The following is a 24542-nucleotide window of genomic DNA, read 5'->3' on the forward strand; positions in this document are numbered from 1 at the left end:
TATATATATATATATATATATATATATATATATATATATATATATACACACACACACACACACATATATTCTACAACTGAGTGAAAACTTAAAGTGCTTTAAATGTGACCATGTGGTAGCACTAGTAGATACACCAAAAACTTCCTTCATAGCCCATGATGTCACTGTCCACTATATGTCATTATGATATATTTACTACAATGTATTATCCTGTTAAGTAACAAACATATGGGACTGAAGAGAACCTGAAGGGTAACTAGTGCAAAATGTGTTTCTGTACAGAACTTTACATCACAAACAATGTTGAGATCTAACTAGATTTTAAAAAAAATGTGCTAAAGTAACTTTGATAAAAGTATCTCCTGAAGGGTAAGCAGATATAGATGAGACCATACCTTGTTGTCTCCTCTGTGAAGCCAGGGACCTGGGACATAGAGAGTTTGCTGAGGACCGATGAACCAGTAGCGTCCCAGATTCTTGCCGTTGATAAACACTACGCCTTTGCCCCAGCCCTGTGAACAGAATCAATGACTGTTCGCCAACAGGGAGGTTCAGCCAATTAAATGCTGATGGGTACAAAAAGAAACATTTAACTACCAAGAATACATGTCAAGCCTTCCTTTTTTAATCAGTTGCAGATTTTGCTTAATACATCCTGGGTTGTTGTTAATTATAGCTCTAAGCTTCTTGACTTCTAGCCTCTTCATTTTGTGTCTCAGCACTGGAACACTTTGGGAAAGTTACAAGCTAAAGAAAAAACACGAGAGTTATACAGTATAGCGGGATGGATGACTGGTCAAGTGGCACTTATTCAAGGCCTATTCAATCAATAACTGTGTTAAGGAGAATTGCATACAAATTGGATCATCTTTTCTGTAAAGAGCCTTTTCAGACGTTCTCTGTTCTCACACCAGAGTAAATGAAATACAAATGTTTCTGTAAATATATCCAATGAATTATAAGTAAGGCAGCACTCAAAAAAGCCTGCTGAAGAGCTATTTCTCAGGGGACTTTTCAAAAGTATTTCTGAAGGAGGTATGATAACTAGTAATAGTCTGAGCTAACTGTATATAATACATTTAAATTTCTGGTTTCAAAATTCAGAACAGATCTATAAAGGACAGATTCCCATGTCTAAAGTCTACGTGGTAAAGACAGCTTCCTGGACTGTCTGGCCAAAGCTCAGGTAAAAAAAATTGCTTACCAAAGCAATGCACATTTCAAAACAATGTACATAATATACAGAGCTTGGAAGGGTGTAATTATCTATGAAAGTAGTGACAACCTGATTTCTGTTAAATCTAAAGAAAGTAAAATTTGACATTCATATCTGATTAATAAATGGCTTAACTTAAACTTTCATGTCCATTGTGAATCTATGAGAGGTTAGGTAAAACAAATCCACACACCTGTCCATATACTTTTGGATGTTTTAACGTTTTTATAGTATACTCAGTTTCTGAGGCTGTAGTTTGTTGTGCTGCTGTACTGGATTGCAAGCTGAGTGCCTGCACTACTCACAGGGAGTTTGATGAAGGTGTCTTTAGGAGAACTGTTCACATAGAGTCTGGTCTGGAAAAAACCTGGGAAGGAGGGCCGATGACGCAGAGACATCCAGTGGCCTGAACTCTCAAGTCTGTAAAAGGAGAATACATTGCACTTTTCTACTGGATGTTTCATGGCATGGCAGTACAACTCTCGGTTCTGTAATGTATTTAACAGATACATTCTGCATACATTGTCAGTCTCGACATTTAGGTGTCCAGTGTATCATATCATTCCTATTTATATGTATTCAGTAAATGTCAAGTGAAAGTTTGGACATGGGTGCCAGGGGAAATATTCAGAATCACTATATTTGTTTTGGCTATACAGTAGGTTATATTTTGCCTCCAAGTAAATTTAAAAGGTTGCCATAATATAAGACCAAAATTCCTTCCTCTGTTATGCATTTTTAGTGTTCATTCATGCAGGGCTTCGGGCCTTGACATTTTCATGATGGTGCTGAGGTAAAGAAATTGCAATTTCTCAGTACATGAGGAGAGACACAAAAACGACTTGGAAATATATCAAGATAGTCCATTAAGTGCAAATATAAACCTGTAAACAAACAAAAATGTCAGCTACTCCTACTGACCCTGGTGTTTCATATCTGTGCAACAAATATGAGATGCATACCGGTCTGAATAAAACAAGAAAACCCCTAGAAATGATCAATCAATTTTGTGATTGGGAAGGGTTGTGGAAGATGCCCGACTTCAATCTGGTGTTAATGACACTAATCTTGCATGTGATCAGCAATGTACAAGGAGGTCATTCTAATCTTGTAATATGGAAACATAATGACAGATATTCATTTGCACCTTGGAGTGCAATGGGATCATGCAAATGACCTTAAAATGCTTGGCTGGTGTAGATAAATTACCAAACCTAATGACTATTGAGATTGGGATTGATGCCACATTAAACAGGTCCACGTTTAACAGTTAAGACAAACCTGTCTTAATAGAAATCATTCAGACCTTACATTTTTCCATTGCACAGTAGTTCTGTGTTTGTTAGTTAGTAATGTGTTTGTGTACTGGCCATGAATTCAAGGTTTTGAACAAGGTTTCAATGCACAAATGTGTGTTCAATGATCTTGTCAATTATTTGGTAAATATATTGTAGCATTTAATAACTATCCTGTTAAAGGTTTATCCATGTTGGTGTGTTTCAACATTAAATCACTGTTGATGTTGGTTGATGCAGAAAGTTCTATGTTTTTGAGCCCTTGGAAATGGCATTTTAATTGCTTTGAATTCTTACATTTAAGCTGTCAGATACACGCTGCTAACTGAAATTCAACTTCAACAACAGTGTATTTTTACCTCCCGGTTTCATGTGGTGTTTTCATCATTGTACCTGGACCACCTGGACCTTACATTTTTGCTTTATGCTTTGCCTAGTTTGAATTTAGCTAATACTGTATGTTATGAAGACCTTATGCTGTCAACCACTGGTGTGAAATATTCAATACCAGATCCATCTGCCTGCTTTACCTTTAGTGACAAAAAGGTATAAAGTTCTCTATCATGTTGAGCCTCTTGAACATTGATAACTGTACAGATTTTAACTGACTCGAGCCATGTTTATAATTAAAAGATTTAACATTAAACACTGAATTAGAGGGCCATGCTTTGATTTCTATATTTAATCACCATGTTCCCATTGTAATTGTGTTCGGCAGAGAGCTTATCAGCTGGTTTGAATCATGAGCAGGCAGGTTTAATGACAGAGAAACACAAACATGTCAGGAAACTGGATAATAATTGAAAGATACAAACCTGTTTACAAAGCCTGGCTTCATATCCAGACTATGAATAATGAAGTCTCGGAGGATGCGCCTGTTTAACTCGATATCTCCAACAAGTCCTGAAAGGTGCGTCAAAGCTGCTTCAAGTTTTCTTAAGGCTCTTGAAAAACTGTTAATTAGTTTCTGTCGATGCCTCTAATGAGAAAGATAATTCGGCAAGACTTGAAAATCAACAAAGCAATCAGTTTATGTAACAATTTGTACCTTTGCGCTGCTCGTCCAGGGTTTTCCCATAATTCACTCTTCCACAGTTCTCCACCAGTAAACTTAGAGTTCTTTTCCCCTTCAGTAGACAATATATAAAACATGACAGGCATTACTGAGTACATTGATCGGAGTACATTGATCAGGGCCGATCTGATTCTACACTTTTCTGTTATAGTTGACTATTCAAAATTAGATAAACAGTCATTTGAAGGTTTGCTGTTGGCTAAAAGGGTAACCTCGGTATTTTTTAAACTGGAAACCTATTTTCTCATGTTTTTGTTGGGACAACATTTTAAAAAAATGGTCCAGTATTGTTCGAGCGCCCTGCAGTCGGCATCAGCGTGACAGTGCTACAACTTAATCCTTAATGGACAATTGCGCCACGTCGAAGTACGTCCACTAAAGTCCTTGTTTTTGCCACTGACAGACTGACATTATAAGTTTCTAACAAAATTATTTATTATACCTACAGAGAGAGACTTTTTTGAGCAGTCACTGTCTTGTCAAAGCCACCAGACTCCACTGACAAAAACAGTAATTTTACCTCTCTGGTCTCCCGCTGCAACCATCGGTTAGTGTTATTGTGTGTTTTTAACCCCTTAAAACACCAACTTCACACAATTACACAAACAAATAAAAACAACTAAGTCAAATAATAACACAAACAAACTAACCAACCAAGGCAGAAGTAGACCAGCAATTCCCGCGTTCTGCAAAGTAAAATTACTATTTTTATCAATGGAGTCATAGTGACTTTCTGTATATTAATATTCCAAAATATTTGCAGCTACTTGTTATAAGAATCTGAGCCTGCCAATGGCAAAAACAAGAACTTAAGTGGATGTACTTTGACGAGGCACAATTGCCCACAAAGATTACGTTGAAGCCCTGTTTCGCTGCTGCTGACTAAAGCGTGCTCGCTCAATACTGGACCAATTTCCAGGTTGAAAAATACCAAAGCTAACTTTTAATACTGTGACCTTGCTGCCAAAAACATCCATCAGCATACCCTGAAGCTTTCACATACTGTTTTTGCATGATGTTAAATATTAACTAGAGTGCTCCGATCAGGATTTATTGGGCCGATCACAGATTACTGAAAGCAGCATCGGCCGATATCGATCACCGATCACTGGGTCTAATTTGAAGCCTTTTATTTATCATGTAGCATTATACAGTATACTGTATATTTATTTAATTAGTCCTACAAACAATGTGTTAAGTATTAAAATTAACAGATAATAAAGTATCATGAAATGACAACTGTTTACTTTATTGCCAGGAAACATGGGCAACAAATTCCACTCCCTCTGTCTTAGACTCAAACCATAGCAGCCTTTGCCTGGTTACTGTGAACATCTTACAGCTTAAGAAATATTTCTTTCCTGTGGAATAAACTACAAAAAACAGAACAAACAGTATATATATTTTTATACTTTATAAATTTACTTCAACTTTAAAAACTGCAACAAAAAAGGCTGTAGCCAAAATATTTAGGAGATAAAAGGTGCACAGGCATCATGAGTCTATGATAAACTCTGAATAGCCGCTTTTTGTTCTGGAAAGCTCAGACAGGTTCTGTGAGCTTTAGGGAGCGGAGAGAGGAGCAGAGAGTGGGAGAGAGGGCTACAGAGGAGTCATAACTGTCATCACTGAGATTTCAAAATAAGGGAAATTTACACATTATTCTGTTAATATTACTTAGCGTTACTATATACACATTATAATTTCATACCACTGGTATAGGCCTAATATTATTTCAGTGGGTTGTTTTCATTTATTAAATCCTTGTGCAAGAAGTCTACATCTTTTACATAGGCCTACTGCCACCGGATTTACCAGAGGAGAGACAAGCTAACACTTTAAATACGGCCAGCAGGTTTTTATTTGATTTTATAAAGGTTAGAAATACGGGAGATTTACAGGGAAACATTTAAACAAGGAGCAGAGAAAGGAGTGGGGTAATATGAGGCTATATCCACACTACTACAGTTTTTTAAACAGTTTTATAACGAATACGATCTTCTCCGTCCACAGCAGCGTTTTTGTGCGTGTCAGAGTTATTCTCTGTCCAAATTAAAACAACTGAAAAAAGGCACATCTAGCTGCCATTCACATACACTGGGCATGCGCCTGCCGGTGTAAACATGAAGCAGATGGTCTACTCCGCAGTTGCAGAAGATTTAGCAAAAGAAGAAAGTACTACAGACAAAGAACCACACAGGTATTTTTTTTTTGCATTGACCGACAACGAAGTGGAACTGGTGGAACCTTTACTGAAAGCAACATGGCAGTACAAAGAGGCTAGCGGCAGAAAACGGACTAGGAGGCAGTCAGCTGATTGAGTGGCGCCTCTCTTTGCATCAGGAAACTCACACTGAAGGGGATCAGTCGAATGATGTGCTGTGGGTCAAGACAATTAAACTCTCATTGTAAATGATTAACTGGGCTCATCAATCGCTTCCTGTCTGAAAAGGACTTTGGTGCTAGCTAGCTTTGAAAACTACTCAGATGGCACCATTTTAGCTGCCATTGAAAATATGTCCAGGGAGTATTGCATCATCTGATCAGCTTTTCTGATCTGCCTTTTTAGAAACCACCGATCTAACCAGTTAAAGCCATTATCTGCCAATTACGATCGGTGACCGATTGATCGGAGCACCCTTAATATTAACAACTTTATCCTTTTGAAATCAGCTAACAGCATACTAGGTCTAAACTACACACAGAAGGACCAAACCACAGACAAAAGGTACCTTCCCAACAGGGAGTGCGAGTTCTTGCGTCTTATAATCCAGAACACCAACAAAATGTTTGTCCACAAAAACCTAAGAATAAAAAAAAAATATTTTGAAAAGTGGAAAGAGCATGAGGCATTTATGCATTTGTCCTACATTACATTCAGTCTTTCACTGAAGATTTTAGACATCAACTGTTGAGAATTGCAGGCTGCAGTAACTGTTTGACATTAACACCAGAGCAACTGGTGGCAGCCTGAGCTTGTTAATTGTGCTCCACAAGTACACTGATCAGAGGTGTGATTTCTCACAAGCTTAGATCACAGCTTCCTAAATGTTCTCACAAAGAAAAGTATAAATGTGTGACAGCGGATGTATTATGTTTGTGTCTGTTGTCCTGTCTTTACCAGAGCTCTGTCCCTGACGTTGTTCTTTGAGTTGAGGGTTCCTTCACTGGTGATTGTGGTCTCATACAGCGTGTAGCCATAAGACTGACCATTGTTATTGTTGACAGCAAGATTCTCTATGTTCACCGGCCTCTCTGACTTCAAAGGCTAAAAAATATGCAAATAGAGATTAAGACAGGGATATTGTTTATACAATGTACCACTAAAAGCAGGTGTCTAAATATGCTGCGGAAATGTCAATTTTTTTTTTTTTTTTTTTTAAATGGCTACACAATGTTTGCTATATTTAAAGTGGAAACACACAATCTCAAAACCACTCTCAATGCAGATGGGATCTTATGATGCATGCCGCAAAATCTCCCACTCGCAAGATGGCACCACCCAAAGTGATGATTTATCAAACCTAATGAAGCTTTCCTGTCTGGTGTTCAGAGCGATTCTTTCATTCAGCAACATTCTTTTGCATACCCTTGGGAGGTGCATTATGCCCTCTTCACTAGACAATAAACACTCCCTGCTATGACACGATTAACCACCTACCTCCAAACATCCTGATACAATATCAAACTCACGCATCCCACTCAGTCTCTCTGAAGCCACTGAAGAGACAACGCTCTTTTTAAACGAGGGAGTGTGGCTGGTCAGGGGCAAAGTAATTTTCGTCTCAGAGGGAAGCAAATTATAGCGACGAGGAGTGAATAATTAATGTTGTAAGCAACTGCCAGACGTGCTACATCTGGTTGGAATATAAATGCCCCTGAAGAGCACGGTGTGAACGTCAAACTAGACTGGTGGACATGAAAGCGAACAGACGTGATGACAACCTCCAAAACAGGTTTATGGTTTGGCAAGGGGAGATTTTCTGTTGCATTCATACTTTATTTCAACAACTTTCTCTACAGTCATAAAGCTGGCCACGGTAGATTAGCACTGGTCCCTGAGCAGGCCACTAGTGCAGCTAGTGGAGAATGTCTTGCTCAAGGGCAACTCATCAGCAGCTGTTCTTTAGCGACGAGTTTACTTCCCTTCTCAGACTTTCTCAATAGGTTCAGGAAATCAAGCTGGTGATGGACAATGATTGCAAGCTCACTTCTCTCACTTTCACATTAGCATAACCATGCCTGTAAGATTTTTCTATGTTTCTTTATTAAGAAGTAAAAGGCTCATGTAGGGGTATTTTTTATGTATTAGGTACATATTAGGGTTGGGCTGATAAGAAGATGCCATCGTCCATCGGTGATGGCTGACAGATGGGCGATGGTTGAGCAGGCATCGTGATTGTAAAACCCCACCCACCAAGGCAAAAAAATCTACATTTTTCACATTAAACCAGCAGGTTTTAATCACCAGGAACATAATTATTATAAATTTTAAATATGCTTCAGACCTTCCTCCGAATTATCTTCTCCCCACTTTACCTGGTCCGTGCTTGTAAAATATCCACCGCGACTTGTAACGTCATTGCCTACCAAGTTTTTAACCGAGTGAAGTCCGTGCGAGGTAACACATGCACATATAAGACGACCGCTACTCCCCCCACGCCTGTGCGCGAGCACGTACCCGATACCATCGTCCATCCCGATGTTTCAGTGTTGACATCGTCCGATGGAAATTTTGTAGACATTTCCCAATCCTAGTACATAAGCAACTGTATATCGTCTGCTTTGTTGTCATTTGGCTTAACCAAATGACGTCCTGGAACATGTGCAGTGGACAATGTGGGTTACTTCACATATGATTATGTTTCATCAGATCATACTATTCAAAAGCAACTGAACTCAATAGAGAGGCAAAAATGTCACAATGTAACCTTGTTTGAGGTAATCAAGTGAATGCATGGCAAGTTAAAGCATTTAATACATCTTGCATCAGGCATAAAATCACTCATTCAAACTTTTTTCAAAGTTATAAATCTGATAAAATAACCAATAGCAACACAGGTACAAAAGCGCAGGTGCCCACAGTGATCTTCTGTGTCAATGTAACCTAATGCTGGGGTTGTTTCTATAATGCAGATATGGCAAGGAGCTTGTGCTACTTTAACAGTAGGGACTGTACTGTGACACAATGATGGTGGAACAAGCTAGTACACGCCATCAGAGCAAGGGCGTCCCTCTCTAACTTCAAGAAGCTCATCTCTTCCAAGAACACTTTCTCTTATAAGACCCCTAAGCCATAATGTCTAACATGCAGTTCCTGTGCTTTTCTTCTTCTATCTCTTAACAATCCTCTTGTATTGATTGCACTATTCGTTGACTCTTACTTCTTTCCCTAGGTATTTATCCCATTGATGCCGCCCATGCTAATAGCTCCTACTAGTATTTATTGTTTCTCTTACTAGTATCTATTGTCACTCGTAGATCTCGTTCTGTAATTGCTATTTGCTTGTATGTTGTTCCTCAAATGTAAGTCTCTTTGAATAAAAACATCAAATGAATAACTGTAAATGTAAATACACCTGCCCTCTGGCTAGAATCACACTTGAGAACATGTGCTATACAACGCTCTTTGAGAAGGAGAATACATTTTGTATTTCAAGTACTACACATACCACAACAGACTGCACATTCACATAATTAACACAAAGTTTACTTGATTGCCTTTTGTGTATTAATCATGTATTACTTATTTCATATAGTACTGTTGCCTGTCAAAAACCTTGTTAGTCTGTTTTGAGCAATGCTACACAAATAATGTTTATTATTTTTCTGCCTCAAATGTTGGCTCTCTGTGCATCTCCAGCTTACCTTGTCAGTGAAATGCAGACTGTCCCACAGAGACAGGTGCTGCTGGATGACAACAGGCTGGTATGCTCTCCTCTCCTGAAGAGAGGGCAGCTCAGGGAGAGGCTGGGCTGAAAAGCAAGGAGGAAAAATGAGGGCAGGTTACCAGTTTGTCTGTCTGCATATTAATTCATTTTCATTTTCCTTTATTTACCCATTTTGTTTTATAACACATACATTGTCCACGTTTATACATAATTCCAAAAACACAAAAATAGACATGAATCTATATTTTTAAGCACATGGAAATTCAGTCAGAGGAGGGAGTTAAAGATGTCACCCCCCCCCATAAAAAATGGGGTCCCACCGGAAAACACCGCCTACTGACCAATCAGCGGTCTTGGAAAATGACATCACCATCTGCGTTGATACGGATAAACTATTGAAGGCTATAGCAATATCATACAGGGACTGATTAAGAGCCCTAGGCTATTGTTGCCTACAGGTTTTTACAGTAGGATAAGCCTACTTACTGCTTTGAAATGTGTTTAATATTTGTTTTTTGCTCCCAGTCCGTTTCACACAGCCTGTCGCAGCTGTTAAAATAAATTTTTCTTTTCTTTTTTATTATTCTTATGTGAGACTGATATTGGATATTGAAATACTAAATTTTAATATGAACGTAGGCTATCTAATTTAGTTTAGTATAGCTTTCTTATAGGCCTACTACAGAGACTGTAGCCCTGTTCCGCCCCACCTTTTGCGATGTGGCCGCAGGTAATGAGGTGAGTTTTCAGTAGCGTAAATGTTGAGATTCAGTCTTTCAACCACTATTTGAGCACATTTTATGGCATTAATGGATTTTTTGTTTGATTGCTTTATGAAGTTAATTTAGAACAATGTCTGGAACACCTTTGAGGTGTGTTAAATAAATTAATCTCATTTTTGAAGGGACAAGAAGTTTTTTAAGGTGAGGTGGAAGACCACTTCTTCAGTGCCCGAGTCTTTTAATGTGGAAACGCCGACACAGCCGAGCTGAAAGAATAAGGCTGATATTTTCACACAACTCATAAGAACACATCAAATCAACGCAATATAATAGACTATGCCTGTTCATTTAGACATTCACACTGTCGGAGAATTTCTCTCTCCCTGCAAGTGTCAGCTGCAGCCGTGCTACTTAGACTAGGCCTATGTCGTATTTCTGTAGTGTAACAGTTTGCTCGTTTGTAAAATATGACACTCTGCTGCCAGTGGACTTGTTCATGTCTGTCATCTGCTGCTTACCCCGCCTCTTTTATGTGAACACGCTGACGGCTGGATTAGGAAACCCTGAGTTGAGTTGATAATCAGCTTCGTGGTACCGCTTATCCCGACCGCGATTGTTAGGGTTAGTTAAACCAGATAACTGAAAGGTATCCTGGGTGTATTGAACTTGCTTCGTTAAGTCTAAAAGCCATGTTTTGGGTACAGCTGGTAGAAAAAAATAAAGTGGGATGACTTACTACTTTTGGCCTGCTCAAGTTTGACCTGCAAAACAATAAAACGCACAAAAAAGCAACTGGACCATCTTCTGGGCTATTAAAGCATTCTCTTGAGGAGTCTTCATATTTTAAAGCTTATGAATCACTCAGTACAAATCATAAAAGTAACATGTCCCTTGGAGACTGCTTCTAAGGCTCCATGGGTGAGCCATTTGCCCTCCACAGCAGCATCTAGTTTGTGCTCCATGTTACAAAACAGTCTCATTATAACAATTAACAGTGGTTGCCGGTGCCCTCTAACTGCTTTTAAAGGTGTTAAAGCATGAGCACCAGTGCTCCCTCTGGAATAGGCTTGACAGCATTTCCTTATCACCAAGTGGTAACAGCTGGATCACTTAAGGAAAGCTTTGAGGATAATGGCCAACACCTTCCTCCAATCTACAACGCTTGCAAGCCAGTGCCTTTGGTAGAGTATATAATGGGTCATATCTAAGAGGGGAAGTGTGCTTTGAAAAGACATTTCTATGAAACTGTGTCACAGATTAGAATTTTTTTTCCTGCAACAAAGGCATTATTATCCCTAATTATCCATATAATCCTGTGCAGAACAGAGCGTGGAGATGTGTGGCTGGGGAGGAGAAACAGGATGGTAGGGTTCAAATTTGATCATATTTGACATTTAACTTTCTTTTTTTGAGAAGAATGAAAATTTTAAATGGGCCATATATTTGATGTTCAGAGAAAATGCTTTAAGATAAACTGGTACCATCAATAGCGAGCAGGCATACCACAAGTGCACAGATGGATGTGTAGCTTGTTTTATATGATATACTGAGTTTTTGCAATTTTTTGACAGCTTTGTAATAATAAGAAAATCCCAAAGCATATAGTGTATCACAAGTCTACTTTTTGAGCCACGTTGACGTCAAAGCTCAGTGTTAACACATTTGACAGATCAGCCTGAATCCAAGACAGCTTATGCAAAAACAACACCACAGGGAAAAGAGTAACTGACACACTGTACATGATTTGACAAGCAAACAATTATCAAACTGATCTAATTAAAGAATTAGGTCATGTGTTATATGTGTTTTGTAGTTGCTGAGTAAAACACAGAGCTTCTCAGACTCACTCGCATATCCAGGCCACTGCTCATTGTTCAGCAGACTACAAAACAAACATAAGGATGAATCACGCAAAGGCAGCCTTTCACACTATCTTCAATCGTCACAACTGTAGGCAAATTATTACTTTGTTGTGCTGGATTCAATCCCACATTGCCAAAAGCTACATTTTCAGTCCTGGCCACAAAACACTTGAGACTTCTGCCCCCAACCACAAACCCTTGTTTTACAGAGAAAACTGCATGAACAATAACCATGATACAAGGCCATGTAATTTTCACAATGGACAGTAATTTGTCTTGGGCAAAACTCATACATGCATGCACACAACACACATAGACCCATATCTAATCCCTGCTTGTAATCATATGCAAAGTTATCCTACTTTAGCCAACAGAGAGCAGGTTCTACAAGGAGAATTAACTTAAGTGGGGAGATGAAAGGAAAGGGAGAGAAAGAGAGACAGAAGATGTGGGGCCCGTCTCAGCAACAACACACAACACTCACTGTGGTAGAGGCTGAATAAATTCCTCAGAAGATGGTACTTGGTGGTGTAATCCCCAGCCTCGGATAATGGAGCATCGTAATCTGAAAGATAATGCGCTATCAGAACAGCAGGCTCTGCAGCCAGAGAGAGGCAGGGATGCCTCTTACCGTGGCAGATGCTTTCACCGTGCTCCCCTATCAAACATCTTGAAACAGCAGCGAGCCGAGACACATTTTGAGTTATCTTGACAGAAAATGGAGCCGTTTGAGGCAAAAAGGTAAAGGGCATTCAGAGGAGTAAACACAGGTATGAAGACTGCTGAAGGTCAAAGGCGGGCTTCCCTACTGCGGAACCGTTTTCAGAATTCTCCTCGTTTCTCAAGAGCGAGGTCATTACAATGTTACGTGCCCAGGAGGAGAATATAAAAGCCATTGGACCACCTTTGATTTACATTTCCCAAGCATTCTATTAGGTAATTAATTCATTAGTGTTCACTACATATTCAAATTTCAAAGAGAAGGTCAGAGGCTCAGGAGCAGGTATAGTACCATCTCCAGACATTTGACAAAAACCATCCTCATATAATATCTTAATATCCAAATTATTTTTAATCTACCTTTGCTATTCACATTTGTTTCAAGCAGACAGGCACAGACTGTACTTACTGACTGTATTTCAAAAAGGTTATTGTTTGACAATTATGTTCACTCCTGAGTCAAATAAAATTTGGATTGTTTCAGCCTACTTTGGTGATCACTGTGCTTTAAACATTTGGATAAAGTCAGCAGAAGTTTAAGTAACTGTGAATGTGGTTCTGGCTATTAAAATTAAATGTTACACAGTAATGGTCAAGCACAGATTCATTACACATACCATAGCTTGTTACCATAGACTTGGGTGCTGGTTTTCCGACGGCAAACGCCCCACTCATGAAGCCAAAATTCGTGCCTCCATGGAACATGTAGAGGTTGATGGACATGTCCAGTTTAAGGATCTCTGTGACCACAGGTATCATGTCTGTCAAAAAAGTAAAAGTAAGACCCAAACAAATCCCATTTAATACATAAAGTCCATGATTTAGCTTAATTATTCTGATATAAACCAGGGACTAAATCAGGGAATAACAAATGCAAAGCTAAACATGAGTCACAAAAAACCCCACAAAAAATCTATTTGACTTTAACAAGCCAGAGCCACTGATTCAATAATTCTATCGCTCTCAATTCCACTTCAATTGAAGCATGGGCAGACCTCAGCCACGGATCCTATTACAGGTTACTATAATTCATTACGGGGCAATGCTCACACCCATAAAAAATTGCCTTCCTCCCTGCACAAATTAGCTACCTATATTTTGCAGCGAACATAGCAGAACAAGTAATTAAGTATTCAAATTGGACTTTAGTAGTCAAATTGAACCGACTTTAATGATTTGAATCAAGGGCATGAGCCTTAGTGAATAACAATTGAGCAGGGTGAGTGATGGAGCCAGTTGGTTTCATGGTGGTGGCACTAGCTGTGACCAACTGCGGGCTGTGTTGCACTCTGCAGAGCACTGAACTGTCAAGGACATGAATCCCCGCTGAATATTCCAGCATTCATTTCATAGCTGTGACACTGCGTGGGGAGGGTCTTTTCTTTTCCCATTTTCCCTTTCTCACTGAGGAGAAAATACTTAAGGCAGCAAGACTGCTAGCCCTTTCATTTTCAGAACATTTTTGTTAAGATGTGGATGGCTGCTAGGAATGACAGAGAGTAAAAAGGAAGCTTGAGGCTCTCCACTGTGTGTTTGAAATAAGATGTTTTTTGAGAGCTCTCAAGATGGTGATGGCAGGGTGTGTGGCTGCCATTAATCTTTACAATTGTAAAACAGGTGCTATCATTTATTTCACGACTGTACATTATACAAAAAATATCACCCTCCTGGCTGCAGCATGTGGACCATGTTATATGGGTGATATGTGGATATACTGTGGGTCCTGTAGTAGTTAGCAGCTGGCTCTATCACATTAATACTGTACTTTTTATACCTTAGGGCCCATACCATCAGCCAGGACAAGAAAGACACGAAATATGTGACACAACCTGTGGTTACTTAATAAACAGAGAATTAATTCTGAAAATCAATTAATTGTTTATTATTTATCAAGCAAAAATCCCAATCATGAGCTGGTTGCAGCCTCTTAAATGGAAAGATTTAGTTATTTTTTTTAGATTATATATCATCTAATCCAAATTAATTTGGTCAAACAAAACGAGCAATTTAATGACCTACTATGATGATCTACTTTGCTCTGGGATATTAGAGAGTGAGACATTTTAGACAAGAGAGTTATCGATTAATCAAAAATACTAATCAAGCGTTTAATTGAAAATAATAACCACTTTTAATTCAGCCCTACTGATATGTTCACACAAAGTCTGCCAAACTACATCTTTGTAAGATACTTAAAAATATATATTAAAAAGGGGCAATATATAGTTTTCAGCATCCACTAGCGGTGCGGTTTTAAGATTGTAACCAGGCTAACTAACATTACTATTTGTGTATCTTTCACCAGAGGCTTAGCAATGTGAGCACAGCTAAATGTATTGGATGATAATGAAACGGTTAGTGAGCTAGCCTGAATATAATAAATAAGATTGTTGTCGCACTTTATAACAAATAGACCGCAGTTAGTAACGTTACTGTAGTGAATGGGTTTTCCATTGTTTTGTTGTCCTATGTAGTTATTTTGCATTATTGTATATTATGTGGGTCACGTAAGTTACAACAACTGAAACAGTGTAGAAGCAAGAACAAATCGCTCCACATTTGCTTTGTACCGTTACATAATTTCTTGCACACTGAATCAACACATAATACCGGTGGTACACAGGATAGTAATATGAATCGCGTTAGCTGGTAAGTCATGTGGGACTGCTCAGTGTTTTCACGAAACCCATCTAATTCTCTTTGGCCTGATGAGCTTCAACACAAAATCATTGATTGTTGTTTTGTATCCTTACGTAGAGTCTGTGTTGTGCTGGGAGCCGGTTGTTTCGTGGTGTTAGTGGACTGCATTTCGTTAGCTGCGGTGTTGTAGTAGAGAGAAGCCCGGGAGCACACACAGGGCTACATCCCGACCCGGTGCCTTCACATTAAAAGCAGAATAGCAGCTGATCCAAGCAACAGAGAAAAGAGGTGTGTGCTTCTTTTCTACCTGAGGTTAGAGCCTATTGACAATAAGGAAGTAAAAGTTGTATTTATTAATACACGATTCCATTGAAACTACATATAGCCCTTTTAAGGTTTAAAAGTACCCTTTGAGGGTTTCAGCCACTAGCAGCACTATGGAGCAATGTTTTGAACCACATGCATGTGGGAGGCGTTGGAAAGTTTCTAAACACATTTATTCCAGTCCTGTACTTAACAGCAATTTTGAGCTATTTTTACTTTACTTCATTTCCATTTTATGCTACTTTATAGTTTTACACCACTAAAATAAATATAAATATACAGTATATTATACATATCTTGAAAGGCATGTATAAATGAAATGTATTATTATTATTATTACTATTATCATATAAATGTCATTTTTACTCAACTATCTTTATTTAAGAGTTATAGTTACAGGTTACTTTGGTAATTAACACATTTCATACAAAACATATGTCCATCTTCTAAATTATGATGCATTATTTCACAGCAAAGACAAAGCTGGACATTACTTGGAGAAAAGAAAGCGAGAAAGTTGAACTACCTGGTGAGAAAATGTGTGTCTGTAACTTTATTCCAGCTGTCGTTGTACTTTACTGTGAACAGGTTAGCATAGCATAGCTCTGATCAATCCGAACTCCATTCAGAAAACATTATTGTAGTATTTTTAGAATCGAGTCCCCTTATTTGCTCCAAACATGTGATCCATGTTTTTAATGCAGATCAAATTGTATCAAGTATTTTTTTTGTTTGTAGTGCAACGGCACCTCATTCTTATATTCAAGAATGTTTTTTGGACCTAATTAAGCCAGAATTGTCTTTATAAGGTTGGTGCTTTTGCACTGTTAGAGACCTGCATACAGTACAAAGAAGTTAAAACTAGCTCCTCAAAGCGTACAAAGTCTCACACATTTTGTCATGTCTTATATTCATGTGCAGCCAGTTACATGCAGTCTGTAACTTACACAATAAGGCTGATGAGACATTGTAGCCTATAACTAACAGGAACAAAAACAATGATACTGTATGATCCCATCCCGTGAAATGTCATTTAATGCGGCCAAGGCCAAGACAGTCCTAATGTGTATCTGTAGCTACAGCACATGTAGATACAGAGTAAGTGGCAGAGCATGAGATGAATGTGCAGTGTTTCCTCTATATGCATCACGACCGCCACTACTAAAATTTCCCACGATCATTAAACTATGCGCTACATACGTTTTCACTGGCACAATGTGCGAGCACGGCAGCAGTCAATGCTCAGCTCGCTTCCGAGACAATAAGGAAGTAAAAGTTTTATTTATTAATACACGATTCCATTACACTACATATAGCCCTTTTAAGGGCTTCCTTAAAAGGGCTTCCTCTTCTCGTTCTATGCAGAACATACGTGACAGATGGTGTTACGAGAGCAGCGTAACTCTGAATCGGGAGGTGCGTAGCGAGTGTTTGATCGTCCGAGCGGCAGAAAGTGACAGTGAACGCGAGCGGAGTAAAATATTCTGGCAGTAAATGTACGGTGTCTGTTACAGTGTGTCAGCTTCTCAAGACCAAGAAATGTCCACCTGCTGGAAAAGTGAAGCCGGTTAGCGCCAAGTTAGCTAACATCTCCCCTTCAGACTGCGCAGCTGAGCAGGAAAGCTTCTACAGCAGCTACATAGCTGCTATGTAACTTAACTTTAGCTCAATTAATAGAAAGTAACTGGAAGCTGTATATTATTACTGCCTACTTGTCCAATGTTGAGAAGATCAGATACAAATTTAGACTAAACTGACGTAGCCTGCAGCTCTGTCCTGTACAGACTGATTAAATTATTTTTCAGTTTTCAGTCTGAAAAAGTAGTTTTGGAAAAGAGGATGGAGGTGACTGGAGGAGCTGAGGTTAGTAAAGCTAATTAGAGATGCAAACTAGTCCTTTTAAGCTAATGAGGAGATGTTTCTTTTTGGATTTTAATGTGCAAATATGAGCTTTCTCATGTTGCCTGCTTTTTATATTAATGTCTACAGATAAATGTAAGAAGCTGTCATATTAACAGGGTTTGTCCTGCCCCCGCTGCTGAAAAAAAATCCTAGAGGAAACACTGATGTGACTCCCTCAAAGTGCAACACCTCCACCTGTGTTCAGTAAATTCAGTCAGAATCAGTGGATTACATCTTTGAACCATCCTGTATGGCCCAGAAACAAAGTTAAGGGGGTGGGACACAGACTCTGGTCTGTGATATTTGGCTCACAACAAATCTCTGACAAAGCCGCAAAACAAGGAAGAAATGACCATATGCTAAGCTGTACATCCCAGCTGGGCTCTGTGCCTTTTGTGAAGGAACCATGGCGTTAGAGAGACTGTCTTACACGCAGTCTGGAGAATTCATCTTACATAACCCACATAGCAGTGAGTCTGTCCTTACCCTGTCTTTCCCTTGCACAGAGACTGTTTTATTCTCAACTAAAAAGGTTTGTCTTAAGACTTTCTTACCCTAAGGCACTGGGACTCTTTCTTACCCTCGAGACAGTCCGTTTTGCCTTGAGAGATTCTGTATTGGCTCGCAGCACAAAACCCGCCTTACCCCAGTCTCAAATTAGCCAGTATTATCGACCTTCTGTACAAATAGAAACTGTTTAATCCTCAACAAAGCATCCATCACATGTCTTACTCTTACCAGGTATCCTACTTGCAGCTCTCACTAAAGAAAACCTGTACTCTAATCTTAAGTCTGTCTTACCCTCAGCTGTGTACACATGATGAAGGTCCCCCCAAAGATCGAACCAGCCAGACCAGTACTCCATCACCATCTTAGGCTTCTGAGGCTAAAGTAAAACACACTCAATTGAGCAAAAGATACATCTGACCTTTCAGTTTCTCTCAGCAACTACCTTATTGCGCTTGTACAAACACTGAATACATTTTCTTAAAGATTAAGATATTCTTTCAGGCTTTTACTTTTATGGCAGCCCTACATTTTCATATTGGTAATAGAAAGAGCAAGGACAACGAATCACGTGTCTGTCTCATGTTTGATTAGATCAGAAAACTGGGACAATGAAGACCCACCAATTTAGACACGGCACACAAATAAGACTCACTTGTATTCCATCCAGATACTTGATGTCATTGGGGTTCAGTTTCTGGAAATTTATGGTTTCTAGTGCTGCAGACCAAAAAAAAAAGACAAAACACTGTTGTTGACACATACAGAAACTGAAAAAAGATGCAGAACAGTTCAAACTAACGTGCTTTATGGCATTATTGATTTGAGTGGTACTTAAACACTCACATGCTTGTATTTAAAGAACTATCACTATATCTACAGAGCACCTGGAACTTCCATATAAAGCTAAATCCACTTCAAATCATGAGTGAATTGGTATTAAAATAATATAGTGTAAGCTCCTGCATTAGGATTCAGCCAACGAGGCATCAAACTTCAACTGTTCACCTTGCTGTGAGTATAATATGCAAATCAGGGTGCAGTTTAGAGATGCATTAAAACATTTTGTGAATTCCCAGAAGAAGGTTTATTATAACAATGCCCTGAAGACCCTGTCCTGTTGTTATAGGGATGACAATACATGGTTTGCAGTGATAATAAAACCAGAAATACTCATAATCTCAGTGAAGAACAACCTTATATTGACTTTAAAACAATGGTTACTAATGCATGTACAGTAGCAGGTATCTAATAGAAAAGATAACAATTAAGACTTATTTTCCGGCATCACAGTGTCTATGCCAGAGTACGCTCAAAAGAACCGCTTTCTGGTATAACACAGAATTCTTTGTGTGTAGAATTAGGTTCTGAACTGCTTCTGCCTGACACTGGGCCGCCCTTCGCCCCTTTGTCGTTGTGTGAAAACACAATACACCAAACCACCGTACTGTATGTGTGTTTGTGTGTGTATGTGTGTGTGTGTTTGTTTGGGTGCTTGTTTGTCTAACAATACCTCCTTTCACTCCTCCAAGCTTTAGTCCTTCCTTGTTGTCTGAGGTCAGCAGCAGCTCTGTGATGCCCCTTGACAATAACGCCTGGAAAGAAGGGGGATTATGGAGGCAACTAAACAAAACAGTGGAGGTTCTTTCTGATATATTTTTGTTGATTTTCCTTTGAAAGAAAGTGTAAAGGAGAGTGACCAAATAAAGGACAGCAGGGAAAACAAAGTAAGTAAGCGCACTCATCTATGAGCTGCCAGTTACTGTTGACATAGTTGTGCAATTTTAATTCTTACCTCTTTGATGAAAGGCATGTACTCTTTATCTTTAGCAAAGGAGCCATATTCATTCTCCACTTGAACTGCAATAATTGGGCCACCCTTGGAGTACTGTGCATTAATTAGCAAATGAATAGAGGACACATATTAGAGCCTGGCACCAGATCTTGACCATCCCTACCCTCAATGCAGCTGAATTTTAAAAACACTGTGGAATGCAAATCAGATCATGCTCAATGATGCATGAAGCTGATGAGAAGAAAATATAGCTGGGGGGGACACAAGTTGAGCAATATGAGGTTGTATGGTGCATTGCATTGCTAACAATGGTTACAACATGGCCAACAGCAGATTGAAGGTTTTTAGGAGGCGGTGACTAAATATTGCATGCAGGGATAAAATATGATTGTGAAAACAAGGATTGTGTCGTGAAAATAATCTTTTTGGGATTGGATAGTTTTTTAATTGCATGCATGCTGATATCTTTTACAAAATGAATAGGCAAAAGTGTGTATGCAAGTAACGATGAAAACTCAAAACATTTCATTGGAAAAACTTGTCTATTTTGATATAGATGTATTTTAGTCATATTTTTATATAATAGCCTCATGTAATTTTTCTAGAATATCTGAGAGTTTGTGCATCAACCCAAATACTTTTTAAATCTCTCTTGTGCTAAAATGGAAAGTACCTGATATGGAGCAACTTTCCTAATGAGGTGATTAAAGAAGGATTTGACTGCATCAGTAAACCCTGGGTAGGTTGTTCTCAGTTTCATGTTGTGATCCCGTAGTAGCCAACTGAAAAAAGAAATCACAACAAAAACCTTTAAAATGTCCCACAAGTAACATATCACACAAGTTCTTCAAAGTGCTGTGAACTCTTCAGGTTTTCAGCTACTGGAGATAATCCCAGCCAGCCTAAGCATGACTATCATAAAATGCAGTGCAGAGGAAGTCATGCTTCACTGCATGCCCCTAGAAACACTCTGTTTGGATGATTATCAAAGAAATATTACCTCAACCTCACGTTCCCTGAGGGCAAAACTACTTACTTCCAGTCTTTTTCCCCTCCAACATTTACCCCATTATCTGTCCAAATCTATTTTGATTACAGAACTAAATGAATTCATCCTTTCAGGGAGATCTGCCTGTCAGATTTAATTATTGTTCTCTCTAATACCTCACTGACAGTCTGATAAATTATCAGTGACTTTCATCTGAGTAACATTAGCGGTTAACTTATATGATGCATACTGTCCTCTAGCCATAATATGTCTAACACTATGTAACAAGCCCTGTTGTCTTTGTATCGTATATGCCACCAAGACAAATCCTTAGCAACACACCTGGTGAAAATAGCCAAACAGATGACAGCACACTTGAAATAATTCTCATAAAATAAACAATGAATTATTTCCATGAGTTTAATGGATTTAGCCTGCAGCAAAGATACGGCTAACAAACAGATTACCTGACTGAACAATCCATTTCCAAGTCAATTTAAGTGACTAACTTAGCACCCCGCTGGCTATCCTCAAATGCATTACAATGTTAGTATGGCTGTGAGGCAGATACAAAATATCTGAAAATATAACACTTAATTGTGGCTGTGTGATTTTTACCTGGGTAGTCCCCCTAAATCCCACTCAGCACAGATGTACGGACCTGGACGCAGAATCACCCAGAGGCCCTGGCTGGCTGCAAGGCTGAGGTAGGCTCTAAGAGAAGGATACAAAATGTGCTAAAGGTGCTGGCTCTGGGGTTTATTTCATACCAATACAGTCACTGTCAAATGTTTACTACATATAATCTTTCTCAATTAAAGCAGATGTTCAATTACAAATGACAGGGCATTCATTTTTAAATATTTCACTCAATGTATTTTTTCATTTTCAGATCGTATTTTTTCCGTTGTGAGGAGGCATCTGTTTTTTAGCGCTAGACCTGACAGCAAGCAACACATTTGATGAATCAATGCCAGCGTAATCAATAAATCATAAATCATTGATACTGACTGAGTGCACTACTAATTAATCAAAAGCATGTCTTAAGGGTAAAGGTACACCTTCACAGCAGTGTCAAATGATTCAAGACTGTGGAAAGCCGAGCCCTTTGCAATGCAACAGTGCCATCTGCAGGAGTCTCAAACTTTCCCTGCAAGTCTTCCCTTCACCTTCCTTACTCTAAATCCAGCTGATCCTCAAAGTTGAACACCCCTCGCTCAGGCTCATGCAGGTTCCACGGCACATACCTGAGAAAATAAATAGAGTCTTTTGTGTGCTTTAGTATTTTTATGGTAATTAATTCTAGTGGTTTCTAAGACTGTGTTTGTTTCTTGTAAAAAAATAATAAATTACTACAACTAGTACTTGACCATGACTCATGAATTTTGTCTGCCCTACTTTGCTTTACTCACATTTAATTTAATCTGTGTAAAATGTTCTTCAGTAAACACTGACACTGTTCTTTCTAGTGCTTTAAGGTACAGTATCAACCAGCCATGAGTTGCAGTGGGAGCCTACGTTGTGAGCGTATTGAGGCCACAGGCCTTCATCTTCAGCAGCCGGTCCTCCCAGTAGGCTCTGGGGACACGGAAGTAATGGATGGAGCCCCCCAGGATGCGGAAAGGCTTTCCCTCCAGAGTGAACTGAGAAGAGTTGGCCTTCAGACCCTCTACGCGACTCATTCTTCTTACTTCAGCACGATTCCTAGGGGGACACATTTAGTTCACAACTGAAAAAGAACTTGTTGAACTAGTACAACAGTACAACTGGATCAAAAGCCATAAAGACATTTGAGACATGTTTCTACGATGGGAAGCAATTTCGTGACGTAATATTCCCTTGAGCAAAATATTTAAGCCCAGTTGCACCAAAAGGTGTGCCCCTCCTGTGCTATCACTACATAATGTAACAACAGCAGAGGCACAAACTGGGGCTTTATCATGTTAAAGAGCTCTCTTCCACACCTTTAAGTACATTATTAAGCATAACGCTAAATAAATAAATATCTAGATAAAGTCTCATTTTGATCAGTAGACAAGATTTGCATTAAGACATTTTACACACCTTAAAGAAAAACAGGTAATGTTCAATGTTCACAGGCCAGCAGGTGAAAGTTCACAGGCAACAATAGAGCTGAATACAAACTTCTGGATACAGGCAGTAATATTTAACCAAGCAAATAATATTCAAGCATAATGCAGGAGCCATGGAGAAGCTTGATCACAATAAAATCGGCTTTAAACAACATTTCAAGTGTCAGTGGGCAGGCTAGGCTACTCATCCAGAAATTCATCTTCATGCATGACTCGCACTAAGAGCTGACCACGGGTTAGATATGACTTCCTTCATGGTCGTGTTGGTTGTTTAAGTGTTCGCCTTACCTTGTACACTGATAAGCAAGTATCGCTCCGACAGCAACACACAGCAGCAGAAAATATCTTTGTTTTAGTGACAGACGAAGACCAAACATTGATGAGCTTTCCATTGGCGACTAATACGACACGAGTAATGTGACGTTAGCAACACTAACGTTAAGTTACGTTAACGTTACTCTGTAAGAGTTGCAAATTGTGAACATATCAGCAGTCCTCTTTTGAAAACTCCCTTTGCTTTTCCTGCCCGGTAGCGTTAGACCGACTAGAGTCCTGTTATACGAGTAACGTTATGTTATTATGTCACATAAGGTTAATTTATGCTAATCCAGTTTTGCAAAACTTGTCAAAAGGGACACGAATGCGTCGGTAAAGTTGAGTTACCCCATATTTACATGACGCTAGGATAGTCGTTACTTCCGGGATTAATGTTTAAAAAAAACGAAACATGGTTTATGAAAAATGTTACTCAGTTTGTTCTTGTGGTATAACCCGTGTTAGTAGAAGCAGTTGTCCAAGAGTATATCACACACCCATCTGCACTGCGACTGCCGCCTGCACGTAGGGACCGTCATATATTTTTTTTGCTGAGAAAAACGCAGAAAATACTTCTTCTTATTCATATCGATTTACGGCAGTTTAGACGCTTCTAGGCGTGTTAACGCAGAAAATTAAAACTTCCCTTACCTTTTTTTTTTTTAATAGAAAAGGATTGATTCATTCCAGCATTATCGCTACCAACCATGTTTTCTCAAATCCTTCTTATGAATGTCATAAATGAAAGTGTATTATACTTCCCAAATTGAGAGGGAATATTATTTTCACACGAATGTTTTTTTTTTAAATGGGTACCATTGTTCTCTGGCTCCCTTCTAGCCACTGTCTTTGTCTTGAATATTCTTACAAATTAAATAAATAGGCCCACAGAATATTTTCTAAATTTAATTAAACCTAATTTTGAGATTAATAATGACAGACAATGTCAACAACAGCGACAAACACACAATGATGAGAGGACTAAAAAAACATCTCCAAACGCATAGAGCAAGGCTATACTCTGCTTTGTACAAGTTGCAAACTGACTTCAGTGGTGACTTTATTTCTCAGAAAAATGCCATAAACCAAGTTGCAGAACACAATGTGAAGTTGTTTGACAGCTCTCAATGAATGAAATAGTTTATTTATTTCAATAAATATCCCAGAAAATGTAGGTTGCAAATACATAACCTGTCA

General features: G+C 38.9%; 1 protein-coding gene across 8 annotated transcripts in view; it reads right to left on the minus strand.

Annotated features, from left to right (window-relative positions):
• LOC123985778 (beta-galactosidase-1-like protein 2) overlaps positions 1-23880 on the minus strand; it is a 24962-nt gene extending 1082 nt beyond the window's left edge. For 3 of the 8 annotated variants that reach the window (XR_006828748.1, XR_006828749.1, XM_046073641.1), the window contains exons 1-18: positions 23319-23824; positions 22456-22641; positions 22116-22184; positions 21556-21651; positions 20623-20731; positions 19950-20042; positions 19668-19749; positions 18810-18874; positions 18449-18533; positions 13399-13542; positions 12546-12626; positions 9455-9561; positions 6708-6854; positions 6319-6390; positions 3560-3638; positions 3327-3414; positions 1522-1636; positions 396-512 (exon numbers count right to left, since the gene is read on the minus strand). Coding sequence is in view for 5 of the 8 variants with exons in the window: in XM_046073641.1 (XP_045929597.1) it covers positions 396-512; positions 1522-1636; positions 3327-3414; positions 3560-3638; positions 6319-6390; positions 6708-6854; positions 9455-9561; positions 12546-12626; positions 13399-13542; positions 18449-18533; positions 18810-18874; positions 19668-19749; positions 19950-20042; positions 20623-20731; positions 21556-21651; positions 22116-22184; positions 22456-22641; positions 23319-23422 (1839 nt within the window). In the remaining 3 variants the exon portion in view is untranslated. The other 5 variants (XR_006828747.1, XM_046073642.1, XM_046073640.1 and 2 more) reach the window with 3 other exon arrangements.
• Positions 23881-24542: the final 662 nt, after the last annotated feature.

This window comes from Micropterus dolomieu, linkage group LG17 (genome assembly GCF_021292245.1).
Source record: "Micropterus dolomieu isolate WLL.071019.BEF.003 ecotype Adirondacks linkage group LG17, ASM2129224v1, whole genome shotgun sequence".
Lineage (NCBI taxonomy): Eukaryota > Metazoa > Chordata > Actinopteri > Centrarchiformes > Centrarchidae > Micropterus > Micropterus dolomieu.